The 27,799-nt window shown below is 42.9% G+C and overlaps 1 protein-coding gene across 1 annotated transcript in view; it reads right to left on the bottom strand.

Annotated features, from left to right (window-relative positions):
- The window catches only part of SIPA1L2 (signal induced proliferation associated 1 like 2), a 2,064,602-nt gene that overhangs the window by 666,244 nt on the left and 1,370,559 nt on the right, over positions 1-27,799 (bottom strand). Inside the window, exon 12 of the mRNA XM_044087172.1 lies at positions 2,549-2,701. Within this exon, the coding sequence (XP_043943107.1) occupies positions 2,549-2,701 (153 nt within the window). The remainder of the gene's footprint in view (positions 1-2,548; positions 2,702-27,799) is intronic.

Genomic DNA, 27,799 nt, shown 5'->3' with positions numbered 1-27,799 from the left:
TTGCCACATGAAATGTTCCCTCATGGTATGCAGAACTTCCCCAAAAGAAATATCCTCAGGAGGGGAGGCTGAGGGAATGGAATCCTCTGCATCAGAATCCTCATAGGTCTGAAAGAGGTCTTCCTGGCCCTCGGAGTGGATAGAGTCCTCAGAGTCATCATCTGTAGGGATAGGTTCAGAGGGATCAACCCGGGGCCTCTTATCCGGAGGAGGCTGGGATGCTTTGTCAGGATGGGCCTGTGAACCTCTAATCATGGAAATTAAGTCTGCGGCCATAGACATGATTTGTGTCTCAGGAGTAGATTGAGGCAAGGTTTTTGCTGTAAGGTGCTTAGTCTTGCTGGCTGCTTTAGCCCGAGTGTAGGCCTTAATAGACATGGCCATAGGAGGCCTGGCAACTCCACGTGCAGGAGTGACCTTATCTACAGCAATGGTCTCTGCCATTTCCTCGGTTTCAGTATCCGGAGGAAAATCTATAACTGGCGTCGGATCTGGTATCGGAGTCGTCGGTAATGCGGTGTCTTCGGTTCGGAGCGGTTGGATAACCGTCTCAGAGGGAACCGGAGCACTCGCGGTATGTTTTGGCGTGGAGTCGGTGGTAGACACGGGCCGAGGATGTCGGTCCCGGTCTTTTCGTTTCTTGGGTGTTTGCGATGTCGGAAGCTCCGACGGCATTGTATACACAAATTTTTCGCCGAAAAAGTCTTCAGCGAACTCCGCCCGGCGCCTGAGAGTGCGCTTGTTGAAGCGAGCACAGGCGACACAGGCCGAGACGTCGTGGTCTGGGCCAAGGCAAGGAAGACAGTCAGAGTGGAAATCCTTATGAGGTATTTGTTTACCACAAGACAGACAATTATTAACTTTTTCAGTAATTTCTGACATCGGCTGAGGCAAGAAAAGGTCCCCAACGGGGTACTTAGCTTTTTTGATGACTTCGCATTCGAAGAATACAGGAGCTGACCGACCAGCACTTGCGAACTGCTTCTGCTTTGGGCACCGCGCGGCAAGAAAGACTGAAGAAAATGGCGTCGGCTGATGCTTATGTACTCCAGCCACTCTGACATCGGAGAGAAATGCGACATCAGCCGACGTCGGACCCAGACTTTGGAATCCGGCCGACCGAGGGCTGCCTGAGGCAGGACAACCCACATGTTATGACTGCAGTTGCATTCTTGAAGGACATCTGGGCACCATAATTGAGACTCCAACTTTTGCAGACATCCTTCAGAGGGGTCTGACTTATACAGATACGTGGTACCAAAATCACGGCCTCAAGTTAAATGCCAAAAAGTGCACTGTCATGCCTTTGGGGAAAATCCAAGTACCAATGAATTACAACATAGGTGGCAGCCCACTTATCACAGAGGGTGTGATAAGAGACCTAGGGACACAGGTGGATAGTAACCTCTCCTTCGACAACCACATTGCTAAAGTGGTTAGAAAATCCTTCTACATGGCCCATCTTATCACAAATGGGTTTGCATCTAGGAATAAGGAAGTTATTGTCCCCCTTTATTCATCACTCATTAGACCCGTAATTTAATACAATGCCCCATTCGGGATGTACCTTACAAGACATCTGCAACAACTGGAGAGGCCTCAAAAGTACCTAACGAAGAGGATAACGGGCCTTAAACACATGCCCCATGCCACGAGGCTAAAAAAACTCAAACTATACTCTGTCGCGTACTGACTACTCAGAGGTAACCTATGCCTAACATACAAGGCTTTGGCAAATCCTGAATTGCTGGAAATGCTCCACCTAAGGAAAACCCAATCCACCAGAGTTACACGCTCAAGGGACATTAACCTGACAGCAACAATAAACAGGACTTGTTGGGAGGGACAGATTTGTGTCCCAGAGACTCCCCTTGCTCTGGAATAGGGTCCCCATATATGTGAGGCAGAGCCCCTCACTAGCGCTCTTCAAGAGAAATCTTGATGAGTGGATGGGAAACAGGAAATTCACCCCGGGAATCACGTCTGTGGCTCTACTCAACAGAGGTGCAGGTAACTAAACCCCATGGGAAGCGAAAGCTGAAACATTTTGGCTAGGCTTGATTATGCCCTAGGGCTAATAGCGTAGTACTTACCTATGGGGAAAAGAAAAATATATTTAAAAAAATAAAGGTTTGTGTGTGGAGTAAAGAGCATGGATACAGCTAATGACCAACTCCAATTCATTATTTAGCTCATACTGGGACAGTGAGGTAGTCAGTCAAGACAGCAAGATACTGTCTGTTAATCTGATTTCTTTTAAATTCTTTTGGGAAATTCGGGAATAAAATTAAATAACTAATAACAGCCTCTCAAAAACCCATTATCTTTTTAAATTAGAAATATTGATTGCAGCTTGGCAGCCGGCATCACGCATTAGAAAACTCAGCTCAATGCGTTTCTTCAGCTTACATAACATTTAAAGATGGCAAGACAGTTCTGACAGTAGGAGAACAAATTCACCTGTAAATAACTACTGCAACAAGTACACTTCTGAGCAAAACAAACTTATCAAGGGACAATATGAGGTAAGAGGTGAAATCATATCTACCCATCAAATCCTGCCTGCGGTCTCCAAGGGTTACTCCCACTAGGTCCTGGGTCACTGGAAGATGACTGATTGCTTGGGGAGCTTCTGTAATGCTGACTGGACTCACCAACTGTGCATTGAGGTATTTGTTGAGTTTCAACATCTTGAATTTGTCTGTTTAGGATAAGAAAGGAAAACAGCCACACTTTAAAAGAACCAGTACCATTAGTAAAAATAATAAACGCTTGCAAAAATAAATCTACAAGACAACAGTCTAAGTGATATATTAGGCAAGTAACAGCAAACAAAACTAGTATCACATAAGAAAACAGTCGACTACAACATTATTTTTACATCTCTGTGAGCAATATCCCAAGTACTGTTCTTGTACCACCTCAAGAAAAATCTGAATATATTCCTATGACAAGGTTTCCTCCAGTAACTCCACTCCTACCATCAATGCATATAAAAACAAAACCATCAACTCACAATACATCTTTTGTCAAAAATTGTAAATACCGCAAACAGGCATCAATATTAAAAGGTAAGCACAGCATGACTAATTATATGTGTTTAATGAATATCACCTTCAGAAGTCACCATCTGGAGCTTAATCCAAAGCAATGAATAGCACAACTGGTTTAAATGCATTCAGCTTGAGTTGAGGCAATCCTAAATAATTAGCAAGCATTTCCATCTATCAGATGCAGCTCATACCCAGTAGAAAACATGATCAATAAAACTTTGTATTTTGTTATGAACTATTACAGAACCATTAAAGTACTCTTGAATGTATGTGATCACACTAACACTTGCTTTCACTTCATAAAACAGCACAGGAGCATCTACATATATTATACAAACACTGCTTTCTAAAACAATTCACAGCTTCTAAAGTGCAATGTCTACTGAAGCATGTCCTTGTATGAAGCATAAAACAAGGTTTCCAGTTTGTTTTTCCGTTCAAGAATGTCTAAACTAATAATCTACATACTATAAAGTGCATCAATGAGCATTTCTTTAAAATGATATACAATTTATTGCATCAGAAGAAACAAATATACTTTGCTTCCCCTGACTACATATCATAAATTCATGACACAAAACCATTTTCAAATGCATAAACAGTGCAAAATTCATAAAGCAACTGCAATGAGAAAATGCTTGTGCGTGTATTAAGAAAAGTACCTACACAAAATAATACAGATGTCCTTCTAAACTCTTTCACTGCTATGACTGAACGGGTTATGAAACTTTCTTTTTTTTTTTTTTAATTTTATTAGTATGTTATGCGAGTAAGCCCAATCAATACGGGGTCTTCCTTTTCAGGAGTGATCTGGAGGCATTATCTAGATCAGTGACTTGCTTAGGGTCACATAATATGCAAATGAACTTAGAAGACATCATACTCTGTACCACTGACTACAGAAGCAGGTCAAGAACAACTCACAGCCTTAAGCCTCAGCACTAACTGCCAGACTTCACACACTAAAAACACCCTGAAGCACAAGTGAAGTAACAGAGGTAAGGTCATTCATCATAGGCCACTATCTAAGCAGCCTAAGCTGTCCTTAACTAGACTAATCTATACTACTCTTCCAATATGACTTTTTGGGAGGGTGCAAGTGACTAAAGTAACTCTCATAAGCCATTTCAGTTACACAGTCCTGACCCTCCTTGTTTAGTCCAATATTTTACTAGTCATTCTATAGCTTAGTCACAATAACATATGGCACTGCACAACTTTCAGCTGTAGTCCTGAACAAGGACTACAAACTGTACATATTTACATCACATCACATCACATCACTTGATTGGAATGTTTCAATTCCTTCATACACTATATTACACTAACAGCAGGCATGTGACAACAAAGGCTTATGTCATTTACATAAACACAATTAAACAAGACAAGGGACCAGATTCAATAAATACTACAAAAAGTGCACAATAAGTGTATTCAATAACATTTTTATCACATTTTTTGTGCTTTCTAGTCACTCAGAAATATTGCACTAAATCCACACTTTGTGGCAACCTTTATGAATCCCTGTCAATATTTAAAGTTGTACAAATATCAGTAAGAAAACTAAAATTAGGAGGAAGGTGTGTATTATATGTCTGTGTTGTCTGTTCACTCACAACAATGTACACTTAGTGTAGTCGTTACTGAATCTGGCCCATGAAACTAAAGGTGCACAGAGAGTAACAGCAGTTAGGTGTGTCTATCCAGAGAATGGCAAATTGCTACATGAACCTTCCTATAGAAATTATTAATCCTAAAAAATCATACATGGAACAAATAGAAAACTGCCAGGGATCAACTGGTATATCTACTTGGAAGTAAAAGTGCTTTAATGTGAGTTGTCTCCGTGCTTCTTTTGCAATATTTTATTAATCCTAAAAAAATCATACATAGAATAAATATAAAACTGCCAGGGAATACAGGTAGGGGAAGGACCAGGGATCTGTGACATCACAGCATGGGTGGGTTTTTAGGACGGTCATGATGATGTCAGTTTGGGGAGGGAACTGGCCAGAAAACTACCTCGATTCAGTGGCCATGACATCAATGAATTGGAGACTTTTCCAGGGCGGGGGTGAAACCACCATAGTACAGTAAAGTTCTGTTCTAGTGGAGAGAAACAATTTAAAATATTTTAAATGCTGTGTTGTTGTTTATTCATAGCAGGGACAATAAACAGGAAGAAAAAGGACAGAGAAGTTGAGCATTTAATAACATAATCCCTTTGTCCTTTAAGTGCTGTGAAATGTCAGTGTCTACACACATCATCAATGCTACCTAATTCTCTTTTACATCTCTGAATATCGTAGATGATGACACTGCACCTGAGTGTGGCAGCAGTTTTCATGACTGACCCAGCAGGGATTATTCATTCATGATAGGCAACACAGAGCTTTCAGAACATTTTAACCTGCAGTGATGACTCTTCTATAAAGCTATTTGGTTTCTCTGAGAAACTGCCAATGTCCTTCAGACTCTAACAGATACAACCATATCCTTAGTATACATCATTTATAACAAATGCATGGATACAACAGTTTTAAAAATCTGGATGTGTAACTTTTCTTTTTGTGAGAAGTAAATAACTACAAAGTCAATGTCATAAATAAAGCTGTATGGTACCAATGCAGCTGATAGAAAAACTGGCACATTTAGGAATCAGTAAACATCTCTGTAACTGGAACCTGGACTTCCTGATTGAGACCACAGAGGACATGTTCAGGTAAGAACACATCAAAGTGCATCACAATTAAAACTGGGGTTCCACAGGGATGCGTTCTCAGCCCACTGTTATTCACTATCCTGACCCACAACTGCTATGCTAAGCACAAGTCCAACCATATCAACAAATTTGCTGATGACACCACAATCATGGGGCTCATCACAAAGGAAGACGAAAGGGTTTACAGTCAGAAGGTGGCATCTCTGATCAGTTGGTGCGAGGGGAACAACCTTGACCTGAATGTAAGCAAGACTAAAGAGATCATCATTGACTTAGGAAAAAGGAGAACAAACCACCTAGTGCTCAGGATCAATCATGAGAGTGTGGAGAGGGTTAAGAGTATGAAATTCCTGGGTGTACACATGTCAGAGGATCTCTTGTGGTCAGAAAACACCAGCCAACTGGTCAAGAAAAGTACAGTTTTGTACCTACCATAAATGTAGATGTCCGAACTGGATAGCATCTGCAGTCATAACAGCTGGGTTGTCCTGTCATCAGGCAGCCCTTCAGTCGGCCGGATTCCAAAGTCCGGGTCCGGCTTCGGCTGATGTCGCACTTCACCCGACGTCATCTCTGTTGGTCTTCGGGTATAAAGGCATCAGCCGACGCCATTTTCCTCAGTGTTTCTTGCCCCAGATGCCAGAAGCCCTCTTGAAGGCTAAAATTTTGGATAGATGCCAATGTTTCCAAAAGGATAGAGGTAAACACAAAAATAAGCATGTATGTACATATATACAAACAAATACACCATAAAAGACTCCCCCCCACCAGCTAGCTATTAGGGGGTAAACACCCTAGGAGTACCACAGAGGGAAGGAGGGAGGGTAATCCTGACTGCAGATGCTATCCAGTTCGGACATCTACATTTATGGTAGGTACAAAACTGTACTATGTCCTTCATGGATGCATCTGCAGTCATAACAGCTGGGTAGAATACCATAGCCAACTAAGGTCAGGAGGATAAAAGTAGATTATGGTGTGTTTAGGATCCCTTGCAGTACAGCAGTGGCAAACCCTGCTCGGGATCTGGAATATAGAGGCAAATTATAATGCTTGGCAAATGTATGCACGGAGGTCCAAGTAGCCGCCTCAATAATGTCTTTGGTTGCCACTCCTCGTAAGAAGGCTGTGGTAGTGGCTGTTGCCCTTGTAGAATGAGGTCTTATGTTCTGTGGAATTGGTTTTCCATGGAAGGAGTAACAGAATCGTATGCAATTTCCTATCCATTTGGAGATTGTCTGTTTGGAAATAGCTCTTCCTTCCCTTCCTGTTGCATATGCTACAAAAAGTTGGTCAGTCTTTCTGCTGCTTTTGGTTCTGTCCAAGTAGTAGCGTAGCTGTCTATGTACATCCAAGGTATGCAGTATTCTTTCCCCTCTGTTTTGTGGGTTGGGAAAGAAGGTAGGTAGGTGGATTGCCTAGTTTAAAGACACTCTGGATACCACCTTAGGCATAAAAGCTGGATTAGTCCTCATGGACACTCTATCTTGGTGGAAGATTAGGAAGGGTTGCACTGCCATTAAGGCCTGTAGTTCTGAAACCCTCCTTGCTGAAGTAATTGCCAGTAGGAAAGCAGTTTTCCATGACAGGTGTTGTAGGTCTGCTGTTGCTGCTGGTTCAAAGGGTGATAGTGTCAACTTTTCTAGTACGAAGTTTAAGTCCCAAGCTGGTAATGGTGGTTTCCTTGGAGGTTTTACATTCTTGATTCCTCTGAGGAACTGCCTGAGCAAAGGGTGTGAAAAAACAGGTGGATCAAAGCTGTATTCTGCTGAAATAGCTGATGCATGTATCTTGATGGAGGAGTAGGACAGGCCTGAATGGAGAAGTTCGGCCAGATACTCCAGAATGTTAGGCATATCTATGTTTGACACATCTTCTCCTCTTTCAGAACTCCAAGTGACAAACCTTTTCCATTTTCCAGCATAGTTCCTTCTTGTTGAGGGTCTGCGTGCTTCAAGAATAATGTCTTTAACTCTTTGGGAAAGTTCTTGATTAGCTGCTGCTATGTGATGTTCCATGCAGTCAGTTGTAGCGTTTTCAGGTTTGGATGTATGGTGCTGTAGTTGTTCTGAGTTAGCATCAAAGGCATCAGGGGTATTGGCCACATATTGTTCCGAGACATGCTCCTCAGCAGTGGGTACCAGTGTTGTCTTGGCCAGTTTGGAGCTATCAGGATTATCCTTGGATGTTCTTCCTTGATTTTTAGTAGTACTTTGTGTATCAAGGGAAGAGGTGGGAATGCATATGCTGTTAGGCCTTTCCAGCTGAAGGAGAGCGAATCCACTTTCCATGCTAGTGGGTGGAAAGTCCTTGTGCAGAATTTTTTGAGCTGGTGATTGTGAGGTGATGCGAATAGATCTATCTGAGGCATTCCCCATTTCTTTGTGATGGTCTTGAAGATGTCCGGGTGCAGGTGCCATTCGTGGGCATCTGATGTGGTTCTGCTTAATATGTCTGCTAGAGTATTTTGTTTTCCTGGTACAAATATTGCCTGTAGCTGGATGTTGTAGCTGAGTGCCAGGGTCCACAGCTCCAAAGTCATTCTGCATAGGGGGTATGAATAAGTGCCTCCCTGTTTGTTGATGTACCACATGACTGTGGTGTTGTCTGTCCTTATCATCAACTGGCCCTCTTTGAGAAATGGTCTGAACTTTTGAATTGCCAGTTTTACTGCCAGCATTTCTTTTAGGTTGATGTGCAGGTGAAGTTGATCCTGAGTCCACAATCCTTGCACGCATTTGTCCATCATGTGGGCCCCCCATCCTAGGTCTGAAGCGTCTGTTGTGATGTTCTGGCTTGCTTGACATCTGCGAAAGGGAAGGCCTGGGTTTGACTGGCATGCCTGAGCCCACCATAGGAACTCCTGTTTTAAGCATGGAATTAGTGGGATTTCTGTTTCTAGGCTGTGTCTGTGCTGGGACCATAAATTCCTTAGGTACCACTGTAGTTTTCTCATATGAAGTCTGGCAAATGGGACCAAGATTATGCATGATGCCATGAAGCCCAAGGCCTGCAGTACCTTTCTTGCTGTTAACTAGTTCAGTTTTGTTAGTGCCAAGAAGTAAAGAGGGAGTTCTTTTTGTTTTTCTGTAGTTAGGAATGCCATTTGTCTTACTGTGTCCAATTCCGCTCCCAAGAAAGTCCTTGTTTGGGATGGTATCAGCCTTGACTTTTGTAAATTGACTGTGTATCCCAGTGCTTGTAGCAAGTAAATGACCCTTTGTAAATCTGTTGTCAACTTGCTTTTGTTGTCCCCTTGTAGCAGGCAGTCGTCCAGGTATGGGTAAATTTGAATTCCCTGTAGTCTGCAATGGGCGATTACTGATGCCAGGCATTTTGTGAATACTCTGGGCAGTAGATAAGCCAAAGGGCAATGCTGAGAATTGATAGTGCTCTGATTCTGCAAGAAATCTGAGGTATCTTCTGCAGATTGGTCGAATGGGGACGTGCAGGTATGCCTCCTTGAGATCTAGAGTTACCAGCCAACACTCCTTGCCCAGCATGGGAAGAAGTTGCTGTAAGGTCAGCATTTTGAATTTTGGGACAATGATGTATGTATTTAAGGAGGACAGGTCGAGAATTGGTCTCCAACTTTTTCCGTGTCTTGGAACTAGGAATAGTCTGGAGTAGAACCCTTTCCTTGCTCTGCTGTTGGCACTTTTTCCACAGCTCTCATGTTTGCTAACTCCATTATCTGTTGTAGAGCCTCTGTTTTTTGATTTGGAGGTAGATTTGGCATTCCTCTTTTGACTGGTAAAGTGTGGAAGTGAAACCGGTAACCTTGATCTATGGTTTGTAAAATCCACTTGTCTTTTGTTATGTGGTGCCAGTTCTTTGAAAATAAGGTTAACTTTCCGCCTAGAGGAGCTGCTATTTGTTCCCTGGTAGGCGGGTTTAGGATTAAGTCACTGTGGCTGTGTTGATGTAGTGGCAGTGGCTGTGTCTGTGGCTCTGTTGTTACCTTGCCACTGTCGCCCTCTGTAGGCACCTCCTCTGGATTGGTTTCTGCCTCTGGAACGCCTATTCCTGCCCCTTTGAAATTTTGTGGAGTCAGGAAAGGACCAAATTTTGGCAGGCCAGTTCCTGCTAAACCTTGGGGGTTGAACCTGCAGGAAATCTTTAACCGTTTGAACTGATTTTGCCTTTTCTTCCATTTTCTTCATAACCTGCTGGGCAGGTGTACCAAACAAACTTGTCTTATCCATAGGAGCATCTAGCAACTTAGCTTTAACATGATCCGGTAGGGCTTGCTCCTTTAGCCATGCATGCCTTCTTATCACTGTGCCAGTCATGGCTGATCTAAATGAAGCCTCCAGTGCATCATAGCCACATTTTAAGGAATGGTTACTAACCTGTTGTATGTTATTTACCATTTCTAATACATATTTCTTGTCAAGAGATTCATCAGTGGTTAGTTTTTTAGTTAACTGATCAAGCATAAACTCTTGGTATTGTATCATGTGAAACTGACAGTTTAAAGCTCTAGCTGAGAGAGTAGCTGAAGTGTAAACCTTTTTACCCCACCTGTCTAAAGACCTTGCTTCCCTTTCAGAAGGAATAGGGTTTTTAGCTATGGTCGCTACTGCCTTGGGACCCTGGGATATAGTTTCTGGGTCTGCAAGTGGGGCCTTGTAAAGGTGGTGATGAGTATCTGGCACCCTGTAAAATCTGTCTGGTTTGGCAGGGGCTGGGGGTAATGAATCTGGAGCAGAGCAGACATCATTGAAAGCATCATCTACCACAGAGAGAACAGGAGGTATAGCTAAGGGCCTGTGTTGTGGAAGGTGCAGAAAGGTTCTAAGTCTTTTTCTGGAATCTGAAAAATCTTGTTGCTGCCATTGGAACTGCTCTCGCATGGCATGTAAGGTTTCCCCAAAGGAGAATTCTTCTGGAGGGGAAGCAGCTGGAATGGATTCTTCAGCATCAGAATCTTCAAAATTGGAGAAGGGGCCTCTGGCTGGTCAGTTATGTCTGATTCATCAGCCGAATCATCAGAGGACACTGGCTCAGGGGGCTCTGCCCTAGGTCTCTTCTCTGGGGGCTGAGAGGCCCTGTCTAGGTGAGATTGAGATCCTCTAATTAATGAAATTAAATCTTCTGCCAAAGTAAGCATTTGAGAACTAGAAGAGGGCCTGGTTGAGGGGGGTTTAACAGGCACTGTTTTAGAAGTCTTGGCTGCTTTAGCCCTGGCGAAGGCCTTAATGGACATGGCTGCTGGAGGCCTAGCAGCACCACGTGCTGGGGTAGAGACATCCAAGGGAATGGTGTCTGATAAGTCAGTGGCAGCCACCGTAGTGGATAAAACTTCTGAGGTCGGTTCAAGAGTTGTAGCAGGGGCCTCAGCTGTAGAGATAGATTCAGCTGTACTTTGATCAGTTTTCTCGGTTTCGGCCGAAACCGAGACACTCGCGGTTTGCTTAAGCATGGTTTCGGCCGAAACCGCGGACCGCGAGTGTCGGTCTTTATCTTTGCGTTTTTTGGCAGAATGTGTAGTCGGAGGATCCGACGACATAATGTACGCAAAATCAGAACCGAAAAACTGTTCTGCAAACTCCGACCGACGCCTAAGCGTTCGTCGGTTGAAAGAAGCACAGGCTGAACAGGCTGCTACGTCGTGGGCTGGGCCTAAACAAGGCAGACAGTAAGAGTGGAAATCTTTATGAGGTATTTGTTTCCCACAGGTTAAACAATTATTAACTTTTTCTGACATCGGCTGAGGCAAGAAAGAGTCCCCAACGGGGTACTTAGCTTTAGAAGTCTTCGAAGTAGTATTCGGTAGAAGTAATCTCTGGATCCGACCGACCGGCACTTGCGAACAGCTTCTGCTTCGGCACGGCAAGAAAGACTGAGGAAAATGGCGTCGGCTGATGCCTTTATACCCGAAGACCAACAGAGATGACGTCGGGTGAAGTGCGACATCAGCCGAAGCCGGACCCGTACTTTGGAATCCGGCCGACTGAAGGGCTGCCTGACGACAGGACAACCCAGCTGTTATGACTGCAGATGCATCCATGAAGGACATGTGCACAAACGCATCAACTTTTTAAGAAGGCTGAAAAAAAGCTAAGCTTCCTCCTCATATTCTCTCCGCCTTCTATAGAGGTGCAAGAGAGAGCATCCTCACCTGCAACTTCACAGTGTGGTTTGGAAGCTGCACAGTTACAGAAAGGAAGGCAATGCAAAGAGTGGTGACGGCTGCAGAGAAGGTAACAGGTTCCAGTCTTCAATCGATACAACTTTACTCTGCAAGAAGCATCCGAAAGACCACCAAAATAATACAGGATAACACACATTCTGCGCATGGACTGTTTAACCATCTGGCATCAGGCAGGAGATGTCGCAGCATATGCTGCAGGACTACAAGATTCAGTAACAGTTTCTACCAGACAATGATTAGACTTCGGAACCCTGGCACTTGTCCCAGGGGTCTGGACACATAATACGTACATTTTTATTTATTTGTGCAATATACACTTACATATATTTTAAGCAAGTGCAACATTTATTTATTATATTCACAGTCAGTATTATTTAACTCACTCAAGTTTAATATTAGACAAATAACTTGGGCATTTCAATCTGCAGTGTGTTTTGCATTACTTTAAATATGGTAGTTAATTTACCTCAGGGGAGGTATTCTTTTTGTATATTAGTGTTGGTAAATGTCTCTAACTGCGGTGGTGATGCTGCAGTAGAGTTGTCACCTCACAGTAAGACGTTGTCCTGTTCGATTCTCAGCTAAAGCGTCTTCTTTGTGGAGACATGCGTGAATGGAAGTGTCTTCGTTGAAAGTTGTGCATCAGAGCTGGCAACTCGGCATGTGAAAACTTACTGCCAATCATTAGCGGACCGGAGTTCTGCTGTGGCGACCCCTAACCTGGAAAAGCCGAAAGACACAACAACAACAAGTGTTGGTAAATGTCTCTGCTTTTTCTTGCATGTATTGCGGTAGTGTTGTATTTGTTAGTTATGTCTATTCCACTACTTGTATGTGTTGTTTCAATTTCTCTTGTAATCTCAAGAATTGAGCTGATGCATGAAATTTCATTTAGGCTACACGTGTGTAGTTCTAAATGACAATAAACTTTACTTTGACTAAAAGTTGTCCACACGTGACTTTGGTCATGATATTCTGTAACTGCTGATGTCTACATAGTTAATTAATGACTATTACGTTACTTACTGAAAATTACTACTTCAAAGGTTAGCAAATACCATGTGTTGTTTATATTAACTTGCTTTCAACAAAGCAGAACTATGTGTATGGGGGGCAGTCTTGAAAGTACACAGGGGTAGTACTGTGGAAAGATCATTTGAGATTAACAGCATGTGACAAAAGACAACAATATACATTCTGTTGCACATCACTGAGTTGTGGTTATAAAGTAGGGGAGGTAGGTAACTCCTGTCTAGCAGCACAGTACCAGCTATTTCAAGGCATACTCAGGTGACATTCTGTTGCCCTTGGCAAGTCCCCTTCCATAGTGGCATAGTTTGCACATTCATTATGTAGCTTACAAAAGAGTCCTAGTGAAGGTGATATCACAGCAAATACCATAGTAAATGCAAACAATTTTGTAAGCAATGATTTCTGCAACGGCAGTGAATAGCTAATAAAACACAGCAACTTAAGGAATTACATGTTATCAAAAAACAATCCTAAAAAGGAAATACTCAGCTCAGTTATATTTAATGTATAAAAACAAATAATTAATCCAAAGTATACTTTAATGTTATACAATATCAATCATAAAACAGAAGTGCAGACTAAGACAAATCTGCTTATTTAATAAGGGGTACTTCTATAGCAAACAGCTGAGGAAAAAGTAAAGAAATGTACTGGTAAACTCACCTGACTATAGACACAACCAAATGTGTTGCAGTAACTTATGTTTACATACCGGGAGTGATGGTTAGGGTTAAAGAAATGCTAATAGTACAGAAAACTGTACTGTAGCCTGTAGCTGCCCAAGTACCTGGCACCTTTTTTTTTTTTTCTTCTCTTCTCCACCTGTTATTCAGGCAAGCTCTCCCTGGTCTCCTTCTTGAGTGCTTTCTCAGTCCTGATGGAAGAGATGGTTAGAGGAGTCATTCAGGATCTTAGGATGATTAAGTCACTTGTTGTTGTTGAGTCTTTCGGCTTTTCCCGGTTAGGGATCGCCACAGCGGAACTCCAGTCCATTAATGATTGGTAGTTGATTTTTACGTGCTGAGTTACCAGCCCTGACACACAACCTTCAACGAAGGTATGCCCATTCACACATGTCTCCACGCAGAAGACGCTCTAGCCGAGAGTAGAACCGGACAGAGTCTTACTGTGAGGCGACAATGCTACCGCAGCACCACTAATTCCTCTAATTGTGTTGCTCATCAGGACTTATGCATGACGTAAAATGCAAAAAATAAATTTATAAACGAAAATAAGTCTTTGTAGTTTGAAACTGGAAAACATACACACAAATGAGGTGCACTGTTAACTGTGTCTAGCTTTTGTATTTTCTAATTTCAAATGAAACTGTAAAAAGTGTTTCTGTTTTTTTTTTTGTAGTAGGTTGTATGGTAGCTTATACAAAAAAAGGGGGGTGCACTCCTACACTAATGCCTAAATCCACCACTGTATTATATATTCAAATAGATAACTGCTGCTGTTGCCTACATTATACATGATGTCCTGCCAAGGATCAGACCAGATGACCAGCTTCCATAGCTTTAGGGCACCTTCCACATGCCCTAGCCTCTGTATAGCTTAATAGGAGCAGTATAATGTCAGTCATTACGGCATCAACATTTCAGAGCTTTCTTTCCTCAGAAAAGGGAGGCTAAAGTCCTGCCAAATAGGAACAGTAATAATAATAACAACAACAACAATAATAATAATAATAATAATAATAATAATAATAATAATAATAATAATCATAATAAAAACACCCTGGAGTAAAATCATCAAAACATTTGGCAGGGTGGAAGGAGGGTATGGTTGTAGTACAACAGGGATCTATTCAAACATTTACTATTATGGCAAATTTACTTACACAACAGTACTATGCTCAGTATTATATCACTGTTGCAGTAGCCTAAGCTACATGGGATAAATAACCGAGCTTAGAAGGAAAGAGAGGATCACAGTCCAGGAGCACCTGGAGAATAACCCTAACAAAGTCTGTTGTGGACCTAGGAATCTAATTTGTAGTGCATGGTAAAGGTGTTTACAGATGACCAAGTTGTGGCACCTAGTATTTTTCAAGAATTCACACATTTCCGGCCTGGATATGTCTCGTTATGTCAGAATAAAGAAAAGCAATAGCATTAGACAAACATTCAACATTGCCTGATTAGACACTAATTATCCCTTTACCTTCATAGGAAATAAACTCTTGATCAATATTCTTGAAGGAGTTTTGTCCTTTCAATGTAGTATCCAAGTTACCTATGAACATCTAGAGTGTATAAAATTCTTTCTTCCTCTTGTCTTGGTTCTAAGAAGAAAGCAGGAGATGAAAGTACAGTTGTGTACACTTACCATAAATGTTGATGTTCAAGTGTATTCACTGTTGCAGTCATTACATTTGGGTAATCTGCTGGCAGGTTGCCTCAGTCGGCCTGAATTCCAAAGTTTTGGGTCCTGCGTCAGTTGCTGTCTTCTCTTCCATGACATCAGGTCATCAGGGGCATAAAACATGCAGCCGACGCCATTTTCTTTAGTTTTTCTTGCCCCCGATGTCAGGTGCCCCCAAAAAGGTAGCAATATTATAAATATTTATGTATATACATGCATCAATATAAAGTTTACCTTCATCTACAAGCAAATACACCACATAGGTTGTAGAAGATAGAGAAGGAAAGATAAACTGTAGAATGACAGGGGGATGGCGGGAGGGTAACCTGGACTGCAACAGTGAATACACTCGAACATCTACATTTATGGTAAGTGCACATAACTGTACTATGTTCTTCATGTTTCACTGTTGCAGTCATTGTAATTGGGTTGAATCCCAAAGCTATGGTTGTGAGGCTGGTGCTAAATAGGATTAGGAGAGGCTATCAGGCACTGCAGAACTGCAGTGGCAAAGCCTGCCCTGGATTTAGAATAGAGAGGTAAGTGATAGTGCTTTGTAAAAGTATGCACTGAACTCCAAGTTGCAGCCTCTAAGATGTCTTTGGTTGGTACTCCTCTCAGGAAGGCTGCTGAAGTGGCTGCTGCTCTGGTGGAATGTGGCCTAATGCCCTTAGGCACTGATTTGCCATTCTGTGAATAGCAGAAACGAATGCAGCTCCCTATCCACTTTGAAATAGTCTGCTTTGAGATAGGCTTTCCTTGTGATCCTGCAGCCTTATGCTACTAGAAGTTGTTCAGTCTTTCTGAAAGCTTTGGTTCTGTCCAAGTAGAAGCGTAGCTGTCTGTGAATGTCCAAAGAATGCAGAAGTCTCTCACCCTTATTCTGTGGGTTTGGGTAAAAAGTTGGCAAGTGAATTGTTTGGTTAAGAGCCACACTGGTCACTACCTTCGGCATAAATGTAAGGTTTGTCCTCAGAGAAACCCTGTCAGGATGGAAAATGATAAAGGTTCCACAGCCATGAGTGCCTGTAACTCTGAGACTTGTCTAGCGGAGGTTATTGCTAGGAGCAGAGCTGTTTTCCAGGATAAGAATTTTATATCAGCTGCAGAGGCTGGCTCAAAGGGAGGCAGTGTAAGTTTTTCCAAGACATAGTTGAGGTCCCATGTAGGTATTGGTGCTCTGCTTGGGGGTCTTATATTTTTGGCCCCTCTGAGGTACTGCCTTAGTAATGGATGAGAAAAAATAGGTGGTTCTGTACTGTAATGAGCTGAAATGGCAGAGGCATGAATTTTAATGGATGGAAAGGAAAGGCCTTTATCCAGCATCTCAGTTAAGTATTGCAAAATCTGAGGAATATTTGGTACAATAGTGTCAATACCTTGTGCCTGGTTCCAAGCACAGAATCTCTTCCATTTTTCTGCATAAGATTTTCTGGTGCTAGGCCTCCTGGCCTCCAAAATAACATCCATAACTGTTTTAGAAAGAGGTGTGTCTTGAATGGCTACATTATCCGCCATGCTGCCAGGTTAGGGTCCTGAGCTGGCTGTGCAGTATCTGACTGTCTTGTTGAGTGAATAAGTGAGGAATCTGAGGTAGTGTCCAAGATGGGCATTGGGACAAGCTCTTTAGGATTGGGTACCAGTGCTGGCGGGGCCAGTCTGGGGCAATCAGAATCATTTTTGGCTTCTTTTCTCTGACCATGAGGAGTACCTTGGGGAGGAGAGGCAGAGAAGGAAAGGCAAATACTGTTAGGTTTTTCCATCTGAAAGATAGAGCATCCACTTTCCATGCTTGCTTGTGATAAGTCGTTGTGCAGAATCTTTGTAGTTGGCAATTGTGAGGAGAAGCAAATAGGTCTAGGTACGGGCTTCCCCAGTTCCTTGTTATCATGCTGAAGATTTGTGGATCCAATTTCCAGTCGTGGGGATCCATTAGGTTTCTGCTTAGTTAGTCTGCCAGAGTAATTATCCTTCATGGCAGGAATTGTGCTTGCAGATATACTTGGCAAGTCAATGCTGTGTCCCATTAGTTCATGGCAAGTCTGCAGAGGGGGTAGGAATGTGTGCCCTCTTTCTTGTTTATGTACCACATGACTGTGGCATTGTCCGTCTAAATCAGTAGTTGTCCTGGATGAAGTAGATCCTTGAAGGCTGTCAGGGCATTTTGAACTGCTAGCATCTCTTTTTGATTGATATGTAGATGCATTTGGCTTGCGAACCACGTGCCCTGAATACATCTTCCTGCCATATGGGCCCCCCAGGCATAATCTGATGCATCTGTTGTCAGTGTTTGCCTGGCTGTAGGTAAGGTGAAAGTCTGTCCCGTGTTGTGGTGATAGGCTTTTGCCCACCATCGAAACTCCTGTTGCAGGCAGGGAATGAGGGTAATTATTGTTTCCAGGCTGTGGCAATGTTGAGTCCAAACACTTTTTAGATATCATTGAAGTTTCCTCATATGCAGTCTTGTATATGGAATTAGCAGAATGCAGGATGCCATGAAGCCCAAAGCGTGCAGAATTTTTCTTGCAGATAACTGGGTCTGTGTTGCCAACATTTTGAAATAAGTAGTCAGTTGTCTGTGTTTGTCTGGTGTGAGATAAGCCATCTGGGCAGTTGTATTTAAGCTTGCATCCAGGAATATTATCTCTTGAGAGGGTACGAGTTTTGATTTCTTTTCGTTTACTGTGTACCCTAGGCCTGCTAGTAATGTTTTTACAAATGCCAGATGCTGCAGTAGAGTGTCCTTGTTGTCTGCTTGAATAAGGCAGTCGTCCAAGTAAGGATATATTTAAATTTCTCTGTCTGCAAAAAGAAATTATTGGTGCCAGGCACTTTGTGAAGACCCTGGGCGCAGTAGATAAGCCAAAGGGCAGTGCAGAGAATTGGTAATGCTTTTGCCAGCTATAAATCTGAGGTATCTTCTACATGATTGACTGATTGGGACATGCAAGTATGCCTCTTTTAGGTCTAAAGTCACAAGACCAAGCCTTCTTGCCCAGCATGGGCAGAAGGTGCTGCAGAGTTAACATTTTGAATTTTGGAATGTCCAGGAATGTGTTCAGGATAGACAGGTCCAGTATTGGTCTCCAGGTTTTGTCCTTTATGGGCACCAACAATAGCCTTGAGTAAAATCCTTGTCCCTGCTCTTGCTGTGGTACTTGCTGAATGGCCCTCATGTCCATGAGGGATGAAACTTGTTTTTGTGCCTCTGCCCATTGATTGCGTGGCAGGTCTGGCATACCGTTTGGCCTTGGCAGGGTGTGAAAATGGAACCTGTAGCCCTGGGATACGATATTTAAGACCCATTTGTCCTGGGTGATCATATGCCAATTTTGAGCAAAAAGTGCTAGTTTTCCCGCCAAAGGAGCTGCCAGAAGATAAGTGCTTGGTGCTGTCAGCGGAAAGTCATTGATACTGTTTTCTGTATGGCTGTGATTTTTCTTCTCCATTTTTGTAGGTTGAAGCCCCCATTGTTTAAGCCTGTACGAGCCTTGGGGCTGTGATCTGCCTCTGGGGCATCTGTATCTACCTCTTTGTGGCCTGTCTGACACTGGAAAGGACCAATTATTTGCAGGCCAGTTCCTGCTAGATCTGGGAGGCTGTACCTGTAAGAAATCCTTGACTGTTTGCATAGACTTAGCTTTGCCCTCCATTTTCTTCAAAACCTCTTCTGCTTTAACACCAAACAAGGTATCATGTTGTAATGCAGCATCTAACAATTTTGCTTTAACATGATCAGGCAGATTCTGTTCTTTTAACCAAGCATGTCTCCTAATGACAGAACCTGTAACAGCGGCCCTACAAGAGGCCTTGAGAGAATCAAAACCACATTGCAAAGTATGCTTTTCTACTTGTTCAGCTGCATGCAATAAATCCTGCATTTCTTTGTTTTCTGCACATTCAGAATTTGTCAACATTTTTTGTTTAAGCAGTGACATTAGATATCGCTGATATTTAAGCATATGAAATTGACAATTTAAAGCTCTTACAGCCAAGGTAGCAGAAGTATAAATCTTTTTCCCCCCATCTGTCAAGGGCCCTTGAATCCCTATCAGAGGGTATAGGGTTTTTTGCAGTGGATGCCTTGACCCCTTTGGGACCCTGCGAGATTGTTTCTGGGTCTGCAGCAGGGTTTTTGTAAAGAAATTTATGTGAATCAGGAACCCTGTAGTATCTGGCTGGCTTAACAAGAGCTGGTGGCAAAGAGTCAGGAGACAGTCCGGACTCTGAAAATACATCTACAATGTCTAACACAGGAGGAATAGCAAGGGGCCTGTGTTGAGGCAATAAAAGGAAGTCTCTGTGCCTTTTCTTGAATTCTGAATAATCTTGGCTCTCCCAGTGGAAATGCTCCCTCATAGTATGCAGGGTTTCCCAAAAAAGAATAATCCTCAGGAGGGGAGGTTGAAGGGATAGAATCTTCAGCATCAGAATCCTCATAGGGAAGAAGAGACTATTCCTGGTCAGAAGAGGAATCAAGAGGAAATGGAAACCTGATCTGAAGATGCATAATCTATCTCTTGCCTAGGCCTCTTATCAGGAGGGGGATGGGAACCCCTGATCAAAGTAATTAGGTCTTCGGCCATTTTAAGCATCTGTATTTTAGGCATGGAGGCCTGTCCAAGATAATGCTGTACTTGTTTCTTTGTCTTTAGAGCTGCTTTAGACTTTGCCTTTGAAGCTGAAGTTGGTTTTACATATAACTGTGTAGGCCTGAAAACACCCTCAGAAGCCGATGCCTGCTCAGCGGCTCGGACCCATCTGAGGGAATAGTTTCAGAGTGTCCAATACCTTGAGTTTCCAGTGGCCTATTTGGCTCCACGTGGGAGTCGGAAGTGGCCTGTGGCTCTGAGGTAGTGGGAATCAGGGGCTGCGAAAGTGCCTCACTGAGAACCGGCGAAAGGCCTAGCGGAAGCCTCATTGTCGGTTTTGAGCCTCGGGTGCCTGTACTTTTCTTTGTGCTTTTGTATAAACTCAGGTAGTCGGTTGCTCCGATGGCATTATATAGTTAAATTTTCTGCCAAAATAATGAAATGCAAAATCGTTCCGACGCTTAATAGTGCGTTGGTTAAATCTAGCACAAAACCGACAACTAGCAACGTTGTGGTCAGGGCCTAGGCAAGGAATACAGTAAGAATGAAAATCCTTATGAGGTATTTGCTTCCCACAAGAAATACAATTATTAACTTTTTCTGACATCAGTCTGGAGCAAGAATAAAGTTTCCCCAACAGGGTACTTAGCTTTAATGAAGACTTCGGATCTGAAATTCGAATTTGAAAATCTCAGGAGTCGGCTGACCGGCACTTGCGAACTGCTTTTGCTTTGGGCGCTGTGCGGCAAGAAAGACTGAAGAAAATGGCGTCAGCTGCATCGTTTATACCCCTGGCGCACTGACGTCAGGGAGGAGGTGACAGCAACCGACACCGGACCTAGACTTTGGAACTCAGGCCGACTGCGGGTGGCCTGCCAGCAGGATAACCCAATTGTAATGACTGCAACAGTGAAACACGATGAGCATTAGCAGTGTTATGAGCACATTTTAGACAGTGTTTACCCAAGACACAGAATACTAATGAATTCAAAGATGTTTTAGAAGTAAGGTCAAAAATGAACTTTCTCTTATTGTCAAAGGAAGCCAGCAGAAACTTAAAACACATTCACTATTCTGAAGGCTAAAATGGAAGTAGTATAAACTTTTCCTAATCTATCAAGGCTTTTCCCGACTTGTCAATATGAATAAGCTAGCTGTTGTAAGGAGTACAACAGAAACTGAGTTTGACAGAGAGATTACTGAATGATCTAACCTGGGGTCAGAAAAAAAATTGTGGGACTAGGGCATGGAATATTTATCATATTTTCTGGGAGCAGATGGCAGGTTGCCATGCAAACTCTGCAAAGAAAGCATACTATGTCTGGCAATACTGGGAAGAAATCTACAGGTTGAAGAAAATTCCACGTCTGAGAAATCACATCATCTTTGATGGAATTCTGCCATTTCTTTTGTTCCCATTTTATTCTGGCAATAGTATCTGAAAAATAAAACAACTCTTCAGGATGGGAATCTGAAGAATAACTTTACACAGAGTCAGGTTAGTCAAGTGTCACTGGTGCACTTTGGTGCAGGAGGCTGTGGGTTCTGTTGCCACATCAGGTACATGGATTGCTGACACTGCAGTGCAGCAAAAGGGGGTGCTGAACTCCTAAATGTATCGTCTTTTGGATGAGATGTTAAACCGAGGTCTCATCTGCTTGAGTTGACGGTAGCTCAGGTGGATGTAAAAAACTCCATGGCACTGACTGAAAAGAGTAGGAGGTCCTTTATTTATACAAAGACATTATTTAGAAATTTTCATATTTACAATTTTAGACAATTTTTCATTTTCTTCCATTACTATATACAATCATATTTATCCTTTTTTCCTTACTGATTGTTTTAAGCTTACATCTTCATTGCCCTTACTAGATCCACATTCCTTCTGCCATAACCATCTAATTTTATATAACATTGTTGCTAAAATCCATTTTCCATTAAACATGGATTTAATTCAGCCTTTCATTCCAAATAACCCATACAACATAAAAAAAAAGTTATGTACTCACTATAAAGTACAGTTTTGTACCTACCATAAATGTAGATGTTCGAGTGCTAATACAGCTGCAGTCATAACAGATGGGTTATCCTGCCATCAGGCGGTCCCTCAGTCGGCCAAATTCCAAAGTCTAGGTCCGGCGTCGGTTGTCGTCGCTTCTTCCCTGACGCCAGTGCAGCAGGGGTATAAAAGAACCAGCCGACGTCATTTTCTTCAGTTTTTCTTGCCCCAGATGTCAGGTGCCCCCAGAAGGAAGGCAAAACATAAACTCATGTAATAATGCAATGTAATATAATAAAAAACAGTAGTCTGCAAGCAAATACACCATAAAGAACACCCCAATCAGGTTGTATGAAGAGGTGTTTGTCATAAGGCCTGTCCCAAGAGGGGATGGAGGGAGGGAAACCTGGACTGCAGCTGTATTAGCACTCGAACATCTACATTTATGGTAGGTACAAAACTGTACTATGTTCATCGTGCATACAGCTGCAGTCATAACAGATGGGAAGAATCCCAAAGCTAAAATAGGGTGGCAGGCACTAAGTGAAACTAGGACGAGCAAGGATGCCCTGAAGACTACTGTGGCAAAGCCCACTCTAGATTTAGAGTATAGTGGAAGGTGATAGTGCTTGGAGAAAGTGTGCACAGAACTCCAAGTGGCTGCTTCCAAAATATCCTTGGTAGGAACCCCCCTGAGGAAAGCTGCAGAGGTAGCTGTGGCCCTTGTGGAGTGAGATCTGATGTTTGTAGGTACAGCTTTTCCATGAAATGAGTAACAAAAGCGTATGCAGTGGGCTATCCATTTTGAGATGGTCTGTTTGGAAATAGCCTTGCCTTGAGCACCTGTAGCATAGGACACAGAGTTGCTCTGATTTTCTGAATGGCTTTGTCCTGTCCAAATAATAACAAAGTTGTCTGTGAATGTCCAAGGAATGTAGTAGTCTTTCCCCTTTGTTTTGTGGGTTAGGATAAAAGGTAGGCAAGTGTTTAGTCTGATTCAAGGCTACACTGGATACTACCTTTGGCATAAAGGAAGGGTTGGTTCGCAAGGAAACTCTGTCCTGATGGAAAATGATGAAAGGTTGCACCGCCATGAGGGCTTGTAGTTCCGAAACCCTGCATGCTGAAGTGATAGCCAGAAGGAAAGCTGTTTTCCATGACAAATATTGTAGTTCTGTTGAGGCAGCTGGCTCAAATGGAGCCAGAGTCAGTTTTTCTAAAATGAAGTTGAGGTCCCAAGCAGGTACTGGTGGTTTCCTTGGGGGTTTTATATTCTTAGCCCCTCTGAGGAACTGTCTTAAGAGAGGATGAGAGAATAAAGGAGGATCAGTGTTGTATTGCGCAGAAATGGCTGAAGCATGGATCTTGATGGAGGAGAAGGAAAGTTCACTGTTTAACATCTCAGCTAGGTACTGTAATATTTGAGGTAAATTTAGAACCCATGGATTCTGGCCCTTTTTCTAATTCCAGGCACAAAACCGTTTCCATTTGGCAGAGTAGGCTTTTCTAGTTGAAGGTCTTCTGGCCTCCAAAATGACATCCTGCACCTCCTTGGAGAGGTGGGTCTGTTGGGAAATCAAGGAATCCTCCATGCAGCTAGATTGAGGGTTTTTAGCTGACTGCGAAGGGTTTTGAAGTTGTGTTGGATCAACAGAAGAGGAACTAGAGGTAGGATCCATGGCGCGGAATGCGTCAGGCTCTTCAGGAGTGGATACCAGTGATGTCTTGGCCAGTCTGGAGCAATGAGAATCATCTTTGGTCTCTCTGCTCTGGCTTTTAATAGATCTTTGGGCAGCAGAGGAAGAAGTGGAAAGGCATAGACTGTCATTGTTGTCCAATTGAAGGAAAGTGCGTCCACTTTCCATGACTGTGGATGATAGGTCCTTGAGCAAAATTTTTTCAGTTGGTAATTTTTGTGGGTAGCAAAGAGGTCTATGTCTGGCCGTCCCCATGCCTGAATTATCTTTGCGAAAACTTGAGGATGCAACTTCCATTCGTGTGGATCTGTCATATTTCTGCTTAGGTTGTCTGCCAGCATGTTCTCCTTCCCTGGCAGGAATTGTGCTTGAAGTTGGATTTGCAGTTCCAGAGCTGTGTTCCAAAGGGACATGGCTAGTCTGCACAGGGGGTATGAATGAGTTCCTCCCTGTTTATGTACCACATCACTGTGGTGTTGTCTGTCCTTATCAATAGCTGGCCTGGATGCAGTAGGTCTTTGAAGGCCATAATAGTATTTTGTACTGCTAGCATTTCCTTTTGATTGATGTGTAGGTGCTTCTCTTTTTGGGACCATTTGCCCTGAATGCACTGATCTGTCATGTGTGCCCCCCAGGCGTAGTCCGAGGCGTCTGTTATGATCATTTGATTTGCTTGAGGCATGCAGAAGGGGAGACCTATGTTTCTTTGGCATGCTTGAGCCCACCACAGAAATTCCTTTTGAAGACATGGAATGAGTGGTATAATAGTTTCCAAACTGTGGCTGTGTTGAGACCATAAGTTTTTTAGGTACCATTGAAGTTTCCTCATATGCAGCTTTGCACATGGGATCAGTAGGATGCAAGATGCCATGAATCCCAGAGCCTGCAGGACTTTCCTTGCAGTCAGCCTGGTGAAGGTTGCCATTTTTCTGAAGTATTGATATAGTTGCCCTTGCTTCTCTGGTGTGAGGTAGGCCATCTGGGTGTTTGTATTCAAGCTGGCACCCAGGAAAATTATTGCTTGAGAGGGTATTAGTTTTGATTTCTTTTTGTTGACTGTGTATCCCAGAAAGTTCAACAGTTTTATTACAAAGGCCAGGTGTTTCAGAAGTATGTGCTTGCTGTCCGCTTGGATCAGGCAGTCGTCCAGACATGGGTATATTTGTATCCCTTGAAGTCTGCAGAAGGCAATTACTGATGCCAGGCATTTCGTAAATACTCTGGGCACAGTAGATAAGCCAAAGGGCAATGCAGAGAATTGATAATGGGTTGAACCTGCAAGAAATCTGAGGTATCTTCTGCAATCTTGTCTGATAGGGACATGCAGGTATGCCTCCTTGAGGTCCAATGTTACCAGCCAAGACTCCTTGCCCAGCATGGGAAGAAGCTGCTGTAATGTGAGCATCTTGAATTTTGGTACGATTAAATATGTGTTTAGGATGGATAGGTCCAAAATAGGTCTCCAATCTTTGTCCTTCCTTGGCACCAGGAATAGTCTGGAATAAAAACCTTGACCTTGTTCTTTTGCAGGTACCTCCTGAATAGCTTTCATGTCCATGAGAGCTGAAATTTGTTTTTGTGCCTCTGCCCTTTGATTTGTGGCAGGTTTGGCATGCCTCTCATTTTTGGAAGGGTGTGAAAATGGAATCTGTAGCCTCTGTCTATAATGTCCAGGATCCATCTGTCTTTTGTGACAGTATGCCAATTTTTTGAAAATAATTCCAGTTTTCCGCCTAAAGGTGCTGCCATTAAAGCTTTGCTTGGCATGCAAAGGGGAAAGTCATTGTGTCTGCTTTCTGAATGGCTATGATCTATCTTCTCCACCTCTTGGTGCAGGAGCTTGCCATTGTCTGGCTCTAAATGATCCTTGAGATTGCTCTCTACCCCTCAGGCACCTGTATCTACCTCTTTGAGGTCTGTCCGTGGCTGGAAAGGACCAATTTTTTGAAGGCCAGTTTCTGCTGAAACGTGGAGGCTGTACCTGTAGGAAATCTTTCACTGTTTGCATTGATCTTGCCTTTTCCTCCATTTTCTTTAGTACCTCCTCAGCTTTAACACCAAACAATACATCCTTTTGAAGAGGTGCATCTAGTAATTTAGCTTTGACATGATCTGGTAAGGTTTGCTCTTTGAGCCAAGCATGTCTACATATGACAGACCCTGTAACAGCAGCTCTACATGAGGCCTCTAAAGCATCAAAACCACATTGCAAGTTATGTTTACACACTTTCTCTGCACTATGCAACAAATCCTGTAACTCCTTTAAATCTGGTTGTTCAGGTTGTGTCATTTTTCTTTTCAACTGAGATAACAAAAACTGTTGATACTTTAACATATGGAAAGTACAGTTTTGTACCTACCATAAATGTAGATGTCCGAACTGGATAGCATCTGCAGTCATAACAACTGGGTTGTCCTGTCGTCAGGCAGCCCTTCAGTCGGCCGGATTCCAAAGTCCGGGTCCGGCTTCGGCTGATGTCGCACTCCACCCGACGTCATCTCTGTTGGTCTTCGGGTATAAAAGCATCAGCCGACGCCATTTTCCTCAGTGTTTCTTGCCCCAGATGCCAGAAGCCCTCTTGCAGGCTAAAATTTGGATAGATGCCAATGTTTCCAAATAGATAGAGGTAAACACAACAATAAGCATGTATGTACATATATACAAACAAATACACCATAAAGACTCCCCAACAGCTAGCTATTAGGAGGGTAAACACCCTAGGAGTACCACAGAGGGAAGGAGGGAGGGTAATCCTGACTGCAGATGCTATCCAGTTCGGACATCTACATTTATGGTAGGTACAAAACTGTACTATGTCCTTCATGGATGCATCTGCAGTCATAACAACTGGGTAGAATACCATAGCCAACTAGGGAGGAGGATAAAAGTAGATTATGGTGTGTTTAGGATCCCTTGCAGTACAGCAGTGGCAAACCCTGCTCAGGATCTGGAATATAGAGGCAAATTATAATGCTTGGCAAATGTATGCACGGAGGTCCAAGTAGCCGCCTCAATAATGTCTTTGGTTGCCACTCCTCGTAAGAAGGCTGTGGTAGTGGCTGTTGCCCTTGTAGAATGAGGTCTTATGTTCTGTGGAATTGGTTTTCCATGGAAGGAGTAACAGAATCGTATGCAATTTCCTATCCATTTGGAGATTGTCTGTTTGGAAATAGCTTTTCCTTCCCTTCCTGTTGCATAGGCTACAAAAAGTTGGTCAGTCTTTCTGCTATTTTTTTGTTCTGTCCAAGTAGTAGCGTAGCTGTCTATGTACATCCAAGGTATGCAGTATTCTTTCCCCTCTGTTTTGTGGGTTGGGAAAGAAGGTAGGTAGGTGGATTGCCTGGTTTAAAGACACTCTGGATACCACCTTGGGCATAAATGTAGGATTAGTCCTCATGGACACTCTATCTTGGTGGAAGATTAGGAAGGGTTGCACTGCCATTAAGGCCTGTAGTTCTGAAACCCTCCTTGCTGAAGTAATTGCCAGTAGGAAAGCAGTTTTCCATGACAGGTGTTGTAGGTCTGCTGTTGCTGCTGGTTCAAAGGGTGATCGTGTCAATTTTTCTAGCACAAAGTTCAAATCCCAGGCTGGTAATGGTGGTTTCCTTGGAGGTTTTACATTCTTGATTCCTCTGTGGTACTGCCTGAGCAAAGTGTGTGTAAAAACAGGTGGTTCAAAGCTGAATTCTGCTGAATTAGCTGTTGGATGTATCTTGTTGGTGGAGTAGGACAGGCCTGAATGAAGAAGTTCGCCAGATACTCCAGAATGTTAGGCATATCTATGTTTGACACATCTTTTCCTCTTTCTGTACTCCAAATGACAAACCTTTTCCATTTTCCAGCATAGTTCCTTCTTGTTGAAGGTCTGCGTGCTTCAAGAATAATGTCTTTTACTCTTTGGGAAAGTTCTGGATTAGCTGCTGCTATGTGATGTTCCATGCAGTTAGTTGCAGCGTTTTAGGTTTGGATGTGTGATGCTGTAGTTGTTCTGAGTTAACATCAAAGGCATCAGGGGTATTGGCCACATATTGTTCCGAGACATGCTCCTCAGTAGTGGGTACCAGTGTTGTCTTGGCCAGTTCGGAGCTATCAGGATTATCCTTGGACGTTCTTCCTTGATTTTCAGTAGTACCTTGTGTATCAAAGGAAGAGGTGGGAATGCATATGCTGTTAGGCCTT

The sequence above is a fragment of the Protopterus annectens genome, chromosome 1.part1, assembly GCF_019279795.1.
Source record: "Protopterus annectens isolate FY-2018-M chromosome 1.part1, PAN1.0, whole genome shotgun sequence".
Classification (NCBI taxonomy): domain Eukaryota; kingdom Metazoa; phylum Chordata; order Ceratodontiformes; family Protopteridae; genus Protopterus; species Protopterus annectens.
This window is presented reverse-complemented; position numbering and strand designations above follow the sequence as displayed.